This window comes from Bombina bombina, chromosome 2 (genome assembly GCF_027579735.1).
Source record: "Bombina bombina isolate aBomBom1 chromosome 2, aBomBom1.pri, whole genome shotgun sequence".
In the NCBI taxonomy this organism is placed as follows: Eukaryota; Metazoa; Chordata; class Amphibia; order Anura; family Bombinatoridae; genus Bombina; species Bombina bombina.
Genome location: NC_069500.1, coordinates 1,065,228,932 through 1,065,240,944, shown reverse-complemented (window position 1 = coordinate 1,065,240,944; position 12,013 = coordinate 1,065,228,932). Strand labels below are relative to the sequence as shown.

The window sequence follows — 12,013 nt, the reverse complement described above, 5'->3', positions numbered from 1 at the left end:
GCATGCCCCACAAAAAGCCCTTTTAAGGGCTGGTAATAGAGCTGTTAACTTTTGTAATTTAGTTTAGGGTAGGGAAATTTTTTTATTTTGGGGGGCTTTGTTAGTTTATTAGGGGGCTTAGAATAGGTGAAATTAGCTTAAAATTCTTGTAATCTTTTTTTATTTTTTGTAATTTAGTGGGGTTTTTTTTGTAATTAAGTTTAGTTTATTCAACTTTATTTTAGTATAGATATTTGTAGTTTATTTAATTTATTAATAGTGTAGGTGTATTTGTAACTTAGGTTAGGATTTATTTTACAGGTAAATTGGTAATTATTTTAACAAGGTAGCTATTAAATAGTTATTAACTATTTAATAGCTATGGTACCTAGTTAAAATAAATACCAAGTTACCTGTAAAATAAATATAAACCCTAAAATAGCTACAATGTAATTATTAATTACATTTTAGCTATTTTAGGATTTATTTTATAGGTAAGTATTTAGATTTAAATAGGATTATTTTAATTAGTAATATTAATATTAATTAGATTTATTTTAATAAGAATTTAGTTAGGGGTGTTAGAGTTAGATAGGGTTATTATACTTAATATATATATAAAACATAATAATGATATTAACTAAATTAACCCTAATATAATTAGGGTTAATATAGTTAATATATATAATATAATAACTATATATTATAATAACTATATTAACCCTAATATAACTGGCGGCGGTGTAGGGGGATTAGATTAGGGGGTAATACATTTATTATAGGTGGCGGCGGTGTAGGGAGATTTAGATTAGATGCAAAAGAGCTGATTACTTTGTGACAATGCCCCGCAAAAAGCCCTTTTAAGGGCTGGTAAAAGAGCTGATTACTTTGGGGAAATGCCCCGCAAAAAGCCCTTTTAAGGGCTGGCAATAGAGCTGTTACTTTGGGGCAATGTCACACAAAAGGCCCTTTTAAGGGCTGGTAATAGAGGTGATTACTTTAGGGGGATTAGATTAGGGGTTAATGTATTTAATATAGCTGGCGGCGGTGTAGGGGGATTAAATTAGGGGTTAATAATTTTAATATAGCTGGCGGCGGTGTAGGGGGATTAGATTAGGGGTTAATAATTTAATATAGCTGGCGGCGGGGTAGGAGCTCACATTAGGGGGTATGTAATGTAGATGGCGGCTGTGTAAGGGGCTCACATTAGGGGGTATGTAATGTAGGTGGCGACGGTGTAGGGGGATCACATTAGGGGGTTATACATTTAATGTAGGTGGCGGCGGGGTCCAGGAGTGGCGGTTTAGGGGTTAAATACTTTATTAGGGATTGCTGCGGGGGATTGCGGTTGACAGGTAGATAGGCATTGCGCATGCGTTAGGTGTTAGGTTTTATTTGGCAGTTCGCAGTTGACAGGTAGATAGACATTGCGCATGCGTTGGGTGTTAGGTTTTATTTGGCAGGTAGTTTAGGGAGTTACGGGGCTCCAATACACAGCGTAAGGCTTACTACGGCTGCATTTTGTGGCGAGGTGGAAATGGAGTAAGATTTCTCCATTTTCGCCACGTAAGTCCTTACACTGTATATTGGATACCAAACTGCGCAGGTTTGGTATACCTGTCTATGGCCCAAAAAACTACGGGCGAAGGCAGAAATATACGAGCGTAACTTCTAGGTTACGCCGTATATAGGATACCAAACCTGCGCAAAATTTGGCGTCGCCGGCTTTTGCGGGCGACGCTGCATATCGGATTGGGCCCTTGTTCTTTATCTCTGCATATATTTCTTATTTCCCCAGCAGCTTTATGAAGACGTAAGGTCCACATTAAAGTGAAGCAATTTATAGGGAAGGGGACTCAGAAGACTTTATCCCCAGAAAGTTTCCCCCTTTCCACATTCATGTGCTGTCAATTTGAGAGTAAATAAATGTATCAATAAGCTGTAATACACTGATTCACAGTGGGCTAGATTTACAGACAAGGGAAATGAAGCCCAACAAAATGTTTTCATGATTTACATGATTAAGACAGAGCATGTGATTTTAAATAACTTTTTAATTTAATTCTATTATTTAATTTGCTTATCTTTTTTGGTGATGATCTCTGAGGAAGCTTATGTGCGAAACGCGTCAGTTCATGTTCATCTGCCTCTCCAAACTATTTGTGTAACGACATCGTCTTTGAATAAACTAGCTAGGCAATATAGATATAACCTTATGGGAATTTGATAGCGGTGTTAAATAGTGGTGCGGTGTCTTGTAGATAATAGTTTCAGGCGATCCTTACATGAGTTTAGGCTCATATTATAAGCCACTTAGCTGATAATAATTGTATTTTTCAGACCGCTACTATCCTCATATTATATCAGATTATGGGAATTGTTAGAGTTACCGGTATATTACATATATAGCAATTAATCACCAATAATTGTGTACTAGGAGAATACTCCATTGCAGGAGAGTTTGCAGTGCCTTTTCTATATATATTTTGTATTTAAATAATTTTAACCATTGTGCTATACTTTAGTTTAAATGGTGGCATGGTCTACAACATATTATCTATTTTTAATCAAATTGTAAATAAATGTTATGTTTTAATTAACTAATACACACTACAAACACACTCCACCCTATTGTGATTGGGTAATAATCCTTCCAAGTGTGCCCCAATATGCTTCTGTCCTCTTTTTGTTGATAAATTTAACTTATACTTGGCATTAGGCACTCTCTGACACATAAGCTTAATTGGAGAGGGTTTTTTAGGAATATTACCTAAGTTTTCCCACTTTCCCTTTAGGTCATAAGGGACTTTCTTCATGGTTAACCATATTAACATTTTCACACCTCAATATTAAAATGGAGCTCTCCCAAATGTCTTATTCGTTAATCACCTTTAAATGACATTAATAAATTCTGCTTCATTGGTACATTGCAACGGTTAATTTCAAAATCAATATAAAAAACTTTAACTTAATTTTAGACAAAATAAAAATTAAAAATAATAATGTGTGCTGTCCTTTTAACATATTTAAAGCATTACAGGAAAGCAGGTATACTAGTGAAGTTAATGAGTATTTACTATAAATATTTAATAACTCAGAAGCCGGGAATAGGAAATAGAGGGTGCTGGCAAATAGGAAGAAACTCTTGAGTACAATGTATTACGCTGTAAAAATATGTGGTGAAAAGGCGACATGATACATTTGCAGCAAGATATAATAATTAAATCTCATATGAGACAGAAATCATTTAATTACATTGCAATATAAAGAAATATATTTTTGTTTATTACTTCTGGAATTATCTGTTGCAATCCAGAAAGATCAGAGATGTGAAAAACATCTACATCTAAGTGTAGTATATAACAGAAAGTCCTTCAACCTTTCACTAGTGACATTGAGCTAGGGGAAGTGCGTTACTGCACCCTGTTTTGGTGCAGTGGGAAAAACCCTAAATTTAATCACAGTGATAAACATAGCAACCTTTATTCTGAGAGGTCAGATTCTGTTCTTTTTTATCATAATACCTGACATTTTATCTCCACCAATAAGATGTGCAGCCAGTGTTTATTTCTTCAGGCACAATCTGCAGCCAGCTACAGCTGCTACTTAAAGAGACATTCAACACAAAAATTGTTATTGTTTTAAAAGATAGATAATGGGGTCAATTTATGTTAGTGCGAGCGGACATGATACAATGTAGCGTATCATGTCCACGGCACATCGATAAATGCTGACAGCATATGCTGTCGGCATTTGTCATTGCACCTGCAGTTCTTGTGAACTGCTGGTGCAATACGGCCCCCTGCAGATTCACGGCCAATCGGCCACTAGCAGGGGGTGTCAATCAACATGATCGTATTCGATCGGGTTGATTTCACGCAATCTCTGTCTGCCTCCTCAGAGCAGGCGTACAGGTTATGGAACAGCGGTCTTTAGTCCGCTGCTTCATAACTTCTGTTTCCGGCGAGCTAGTTCATGTGAGTCATCTAGATAACATTGTGCTGACGCCCGTGGATTCTAACAACACAGCACTAATTGGCTTAAATGCAAGTCAATAGATAAAGTCTTGTGATCAGGGGGCTGTCAGAAGATGCTTAGAAACAAGGTAATTACAGAGGTAAAAAGTGTATTAATATAACCATTTTTTTGTGTGCAAAACTGGAGAATGGGTAATAAAGGGATTATATATCTTTTAAAACAATAAAAACATTTAAGTTGACTGTCCCTTTAACATGGCATCCAAGTACTTCATCAGTATTTAGGTATAGAGCACCTCAGTAAATCATCTGCTAAACCCAACTAGCCAGGCTAGAAATCTGCAGGAAACAGAGTATGCAGCATAAATGGAGTTTGGAACAAAATAAATGGCTGAAAAGCTCACTTTTGACCTGAAGTTCCTTGCAATCTCTTTCCATCTGATACAAAAGCAATATCACACTCCCTATCTCTCCTTCTCTATTATCTCCAACATTGCAGAAAAAGTAATGTTAGTAGCACAGCGGGCTGAAGACATCTGATTTCCTTCTGTTTAAGTTTATATGCTCAAAGGAGCTGTACCAGCAAACACAGAATTCAGCTGCCTTGCTTTACAATAACATAGCAGCCAAGTCTAATCCATGTTATAACAAATTAACATCTTGTTTTCTGCAATTGATTTTCTATAGCCAAACCCCACCCACCAGTTGCCTTATTTGGAAAAGACAATCCAAGTTTGAGCCTGCAGACCACAAGATACACTATGGTCATATTGTTATTATAAAGTGTATAGTTTTGCAGCTGTTTTTACTGTAGTTAAGGAGAAATATGTAGCAGATAGAAACTCCACAATTATCAGAGTAAAATTACATGACAAGGGACAAAATAAATACTTGCTATGCGTAGCTAAATATTTTATATTAAAATCTCAAGGTGTTTACTGTCCCTTATACTTCACTTCTATTAATATAAAAACACAAGCTAAGAAAGTCATAAAATATTTTATACTGAACCAAATATTAACCCTTTTGCTGCAAAGCTTTTTGTGGCTACCTACATTTAAACTCTATTGTCAAATTTCAGTGTGTGACCAACACAAATTTCAGCAGGCCCATTATTATATTTATAATTCATGGCATTTGAGAAAGCTGTGGCAAAACTGTAAAAAAATATGTATCCTTTTTGCGTTGGTTTTAGTAAATAATATTGAAAATGACCCAGTGACCATTGCTGTAACTGTGACCACCTTACTATATTGCCATCAAGGGTAGCCACATGTGAAATAAGGGGCCCTTATGGGCTTTGGGGGATTATAATGTAGATTATAGAGGCCCCCATTGTGCAGTACAGAAATTAAAGCACTTTTTTTTTCTTGCAAAGTGTTAACTGTTACAAAAGTGATCACCTGACTATACAGACAAAAGAGGTACTTATCTACTAGAAAATACATTTTATTAGAGGTCTCTACACATACCATATTATTGTATTATTGTGAAGAACATTGGAATGTTAAATATTAATAACACCTGTTGGGTTAGTGCATGAGGGATAAGTGTTTTTTCTTCTGCGCTTTATGGGGAGAAAAAGTTACCTAACCTACGCACGGAACAAATTACTTCTAGCGAACTTTACGTTCAAGCGGGAGCGCTAAATAGCTTCACATTAGTAATCTAGCCCTTTATTAGGTGTGGACTCAGCATTATAGTGACCTAATATACTTTTTGTATCTCATATTCTTCCAAAAACAAAAAGTGTTGATTTATTTGAAAAGCTTTCTATCAGCTTACGAGTTTTGCGTTATGAGTGAAAAAGCATTGTTATACATTATAACGCTACAGCACACCTTTTTAACCGTCACGCAACATCAGTACCGCACTTTTAAAAAAGTCCTTTTCAATGGGACTCCCATAGCGCCGGTATTACAAGTTAGCCTGGGAGGCCAAAAAGTGAGCGGTACAGCCTATAACCACAAGATTCGTACCGCCATCTAAACTCAGTAGTTATGAGATTTATGTTACAAAGCTGTAGCATAAAACTCATAACTAAAGTGTTAAAAAGTACACTAACACCCATAAACTACCTATTAACTCCTAAACCGAGGCCCTTCCGCATCGCAAACACTATAATAAATTAATTAACCCCTAATCTTCCGCTCCGGACATCACCGCCACTTAAAAAATGTATTAACCCCTATTCCGCTCCTCCCTGACATCGTCACCACTAAATTAAACTTATTAACCCCTAAACCGCCGCTCTCCCGCATCACAAACACTATTTAAATATTAATAACCCCCAATCTGCTGTCTGCCCACACCGCCACTATAATAAACCTATTAACCCCTAAACCGCCGCCCTCACACATCACTACATAAATATATTAACTCCTAAACCTAACCCTAACGTAACCCTAACACCCTCTAACTTAAATATAATTAAAATAAATCTAAATAAAACTTACAATTATTACCTAAATAATACCTATTTAAAACTAAATACAAACTTACCTGTAAAATAAAACCTAAGCTAGCTACAAAATAACTAATAGTTATAGAGTAGCTATCTTAGATTTTATTTTTATTTCCCAGGCAAGTTTGTATTTATTTTAACTAGGTAGACTAGTTAGTAAATAGTTATAAACTATTTAATAACTTCCTAGTTAAAATAAATACAAAGTTGCCTGGGAAATAAAAATAAAATCTAAGATAGCTACTATATAACTATTAGTTATTTTGTAGCTAGCTTAGGTTTTATTTTACAGGTAAGTTTGTATTTAGTTTTAAATAGGTATTATTTAGGTAATAATTGTAAGATAAAACCTACCTGCCTTACACTAAAACCTAACATTACAATAAAATAAAATACATTTAATTAATAAAATACAATTATCTAAATTACAAAAAATAAACACTAAATTACAAAAAATAAAAAACAAATTTATCAACAAAAAAAAATTACTCCTAATCTAATAGCCCTATCAAGATAAAAAAGCCCCCCCAAAATAATAAAACCCTAGCCTACACTAAACTGCCAATAGCCCTTAAAAGGGCCTTTTGCAGGGCATTGCCCCAAAGAAATCAGTTCTTTTACCTGTAAAAAAAAAAAAATACAAAAACCCCCAACAGTAAAACCCACCACCCACACAACCAAACCCCACAAATAAAAACCTATATAAATAAACCTAAGCTAACCATTGCCCTGAAAAGGGCATTTGGATGGGCATTGCCCTTAAAAGAGCAATCAGCTCTTTTATGAAGTGCCCAAACCCTAAGCTTAAAATAAAACCCACCCAAAAAACCCTTAAAAAAAACTAACACTAACCCCCGAAGATCCACTTACAGTTTTCGAAGTCCGGACATCCATCCTCATCCAGCCGGCGAAGTCCTCATTGAAGGGGGGCAGAAGTCCTCATCGAAGCGGACAGAAGTCTTCATCTAGATGGCATCTTGTATTTTCATCCATCCGCCGCGGAGCAGGTCCATCTTCAAGACATCCGGCCCAGAGCATCCTCTTCTTCCGATGGTCGCTGAAGAATGAAGTTTCCCTTTAAGTGACGTCATCCAAGATGGTGTCCCTTACATTCCGATGGGATTATAGAATTATTTCAGCTAATAAGAATTAAAGGTGAAAAAATCCTATTGGGTGTTGCAATCAGCCAATAGGATTGAGCTTGCCTTCTATTGGCTATTCCAATCAGCCAATAGAATGCAAGCTCAATCCTATTGGCTCAATCCAATAGGATTTTTTCACCTTTAATTCCTATTAGCTGATAGAATTCTATCAGCCAATCGGAATGTAAGGGACGCCATCTTGGATGACGTCACTTAAAGGGAAACTTCATTCTTCAGCAACCATCGGAAGAAGAGGATGCTCTGCACCGGATGTCTTGAAGATGGACCCACTCCGCGCCGGATGGATGAAGATAGAAGATGTCGTCTGGATGAAGACTTCTGGCCACTTCGATGAGGACTTCTGCCCGCTTGGATGAAGACTTTTGCCCACTTCAATGAGGATTTCGCTGGCTGGATTAGGATGGATGTCCGGACTTCGAAAACTGTAAGTGGATCTTGGGGGGTTAGTGTTACGTTTTTTTAAGGGTTTTTTGGTGGGTTTTCTTTTTAGCTTAGGGTTTGGGCACTTCGCAAAAGAGCTGATTGCCCTTTTCAGCGCATGGCAAAAGAGCTAAATGCCCTTTTAAGGGCAATGCCCATCAAAATGCCCTTTTCAGGATAATGTTTAGCTTAGGTGTATTTAGATAGGTTTTTATTTGGGGGGTTTGGTTGGGTGTGTGGTGGTTTTTACTGTTGGGGGGTGGTTTGTATTTTTTTTACAGGTAAAAGAGCTGATTTCTTTGGGGCAATGCCCCGCAAAAGGCCCTTTTAAGGGCTATTGGCAGTTTAGTGTAGGCTAGGTTTTTTTTTTATTTTGGGGAGTTTTTTTATTTTCATAGGGCTATTAGATTAGGAGTAATTCATTTTTTTTTTGGATAATTTATTTTTTTATTTTTTGTAATTTAGTGTTTATTTTTTTTGTAATTTAGATAATTGTACTTTATTAATTTAATTTATTGTATTGTTATGTTAGATCTTAGTGTAAGGCAGGTTAGGTTTTATTTTACAGGAAACTTTGTATTTATTTTAACTAGGTAGTTAGTAAATAGTTAATAACTATTTACTTATTAGTCTACCAAGTTAAAATAATAACAAACTTACCTGTGAAATGTATAAAACCTAAGCTAGTTACAATATAACTATTAGTTACATTGTAGCTAGCTTAGGTTTTATTTCACAGGAAAGTTTGTATTTAGTTTTAAATAGGAATTATTTAGGAAATAATTGTAAGTTTTTTTATTTAGATTTATTTTAATTATATTTAAGTTAGGGGGTATTAGGGCTAGGGTTAGACTTAGGCTTAGGGTTACGTTAGGGTTAGGGTTAAGCTTAGTGTTAGGGTTATGTTAGGGTTAGGGGTTAATATATTTATTTAGTGTTAGTGATGTGGGAGGCCAGAGGTTTAGGGGTTAATAACTTTTGTATAGTGGCAGCGACATTGGGGACGGCAGATTAGGGGTTAATAGTTTTATTTAGGTGGAGGCGATGTTAGGGGCAGCAAGTTAGGGGTGTTTAGACGTGGTTTTTATGTTAGGGTGTTAGGTTTAAACATAACTTTTTCTTTCCCCATAGACATCAATGGGGCTGTGTTACGGAGCTTTTGTTTCTGCGATTGCAGGTGTTAGGCTTTTTTTAGCCGACTCTCCCCATTGATGTCTATGGGGAAATCGTGCACGAGCACGTCAAAGCAGCGCTTGCATTTGGGTGAGGTGTGGAGCTCAACGCCACCATATCGCGTGCGCAAGCTGGGTTTTACAAAACCTGTAATAGCAGCGCTATAGGAAGGTTAAATACCGTCGTTAATTTCCCTATAGTGCTCAAAACTCGTAATCTAGCTGTATGAGCTTTGTTTTTAAACACATTTTAATATACATAGAGACCATTCTTCTAATGTTATAGTTATAGTATATGTTATGGTGAGGAGAAAAGATAAGAAAAACACTGTGTGTTTAAACTCGTTTTAGTATTGATATGTGACAAAAAAAATAACCTGATACCTGCCTTGACTTTGTAAATCCATAATTATTGAAAACAATGTAGTTGTGCATTTAATAATAATACAGTTCGGATAAACATGAATATGAGCTGTCGTTTTGTTATTGAGTTACAATAGTTTTCATATACGACCATCAGAACTTCATTATTGGCACCAGAGTGGGCAGGGGGCAATGATTACCAGAGCGCCCAATCATTTTATAATCTGTGGTATCTTCCTGCACTTTCTAATGTTACCTCCTTGCACTTTATCACAGGAAATCCAAAAGTAACCCTGGGTTGCTCAAATCCTCTTACTGACATTGATATCTAACACTATGTCACAAATAATTATACTTCTATTTTATAAGCATACAGTGCAAATAATATTTATTCCAGTCAGTAAAACATACAAATATAGGCTAACTAGTCAGTTTTATAACATTCAGTCATTAAATTCATAAAGGATATGTAATAGAGTGTTTGTGAAATATCACCCAAAAATGTGGTACTTGGACAGTCAGAATTGTTTTAAAATGTAATATTATAATGAGATGATACATTTGCTATGGAATATTTGCTATGGAATATACAGGCCCAGTTTTCTCCCCTATTTAGCAGTTGATTTTACTGACCACCCGGCTAAAATTTTAGCCAATATTAAGCTAATATTAAAAATGTTCAATTTGATGGCACAACTCATCACTAAATAAATTTATGTTAAATTATGCAATTAATTTGTGATTTGGATAGGAGAAAATTATATAATATTAGAAAATATTACAGTGCCCCCACCCGGCTACTTCATAATGCCACCCGGTTGGCAACATATTCTGTGGAGAACACTGAGACATATTTGATATGTTTTTTCTAGTTACTGAGAAAGGATTTGAATTAAAAAAAATGCTTCTCTTTGAATGGAATTGGTATCATTTAAATATTATTTTAAAGGGTCATTAAAGTCAAAATTAAATTATTCTAATTAAGAGAGAAAATGAAATTGCAAACAATTTCTTATTTTACTATATTATCTAATCTGTTTTGTTTTCTTGGCATAATTTGTTGAAAAGCATACCTAAGTAGGCTCAGTAGCAGCAATGCACTGCTGGGAGATAGCTGCTGATTGGTGGATTTACATATATGCTGCTTGCCATTAACAAAGAATACAAAGAGAATGAAGCACATTTGATAGTAGAAGTCAATTGGAAAGTTATTTAACATTGTATGTTCTATCTGATTCATAAAAAAGTATAATTTATTTCACCACAGTGCATTATGATTTTTTAATATGATCTCACATTAATTCATTTTTCAAGCTTCATTATACATTTCAAGAATAATTCAGGTATCATCATCATCCTTTTAACCCCTTGGGTGTCGTAGAGGTGTGCAGCAACGTGCTATACAATGGATTCAAGCACTTTGGCAGACAAGGGGTTAAAAAAGAAACCATAATATTATATAAAGCAATTAAATTCACCTCTGTAACTGACATAGCAACAGGTAACTAACAAAACAGAGTATACTCACAGTACGCATTAACTCCCACGTAAGATTAAACAAACACTAGAGATTGTTCCTACACTATCTTCACACAACCAAAATAACCTTTTAGCATGCAGACACATTAGTTCTCACAAGCAAACGCATTATGTTTAAAATTAAGACATTTATGATTGTCATGATAAAATGATAGTGCCATATACAAGACACAAAACTGAATTTACTTAAAAATAAGGAAAATCTATATTTAATTCTGTAGAGGGTCACAATTTTATAATTATGTTTCTCTTCTGAATAATACTACTTTTTGTATTCATATTAGAAGAGGCATCTTATTGTCCACTACTGTAGGAGTTTTCTTATCAACCAGTTAGATATCTAATCTGACCCTATGGATGAGCTCAGCATATTCATTTAATTCAACTTTACATTAACATTTTTCATGAAAACCCCCCAACTTATTTTAATCTTTTTTCATTTCTGCTGTTTTGTACACATAATGTTTAGACTTGAATGACCCTTTAATAAGGAAAAAACAATTAGTTTAGGTGCTAACATTTCATGACCTCAGAAAAACACATACATGTTGCATATAGTGTACACTTACCTGGCCATGGTTCGGATGTGGCGCATATGCCATTGACTGATTCATGAGCCCTTTCTGCTTCATGATAAGCAGCCGTTTCTGATCCTCACTCAAATGGCTTATCTGAGTTGGCATTGGAGGTGCTTGCTGCTGCTGGGGCTGCTGTTGCATGTATGGTATCATGGCATTTTTATTTTGGTTGGCAATTGGAGGAGTCATTCTTTGACTCATTTCTACATTAAAATGTGTCAGTGGCTTTGTATTGCCATAATTGAGCATATTAGGATGTTTATTTATAGGATTTGTACCCAAATTACTTGTCTGCTGGTTGATCATATTTATGTGGTTTTGTGGGAGGTAGTTGTTCATGGTGGTCTTAGGTTGGCTG

At 35.4% G+C, this 12,013-nt stretch overlaps 1 protein-coding gene across 1 annotated transcript in view; it reads right to left on the bottom strand.

Moving 5' to 3' along the window:
• The window catches only part of MAML3 (mastermind like transcriptional coactivator 3), a 580,270-nt gene that overhangs the window by 186,592 nt on the left and 381,665 nt on the right, over positions 1-12,013 (bottom strand). Inside the window, exon 2 of the mRNA XM_053703690.1 lies at positions 11,647-12,013. This exon is cut by the window's right edge and continues 1,112 nt beyond it. Coding sequence (XP_053559665.1) covers positions 11,647-12,013 — 367 coding nt within the window. The remainder of the gene's footprint in view (positions 1-11,646) is intronic.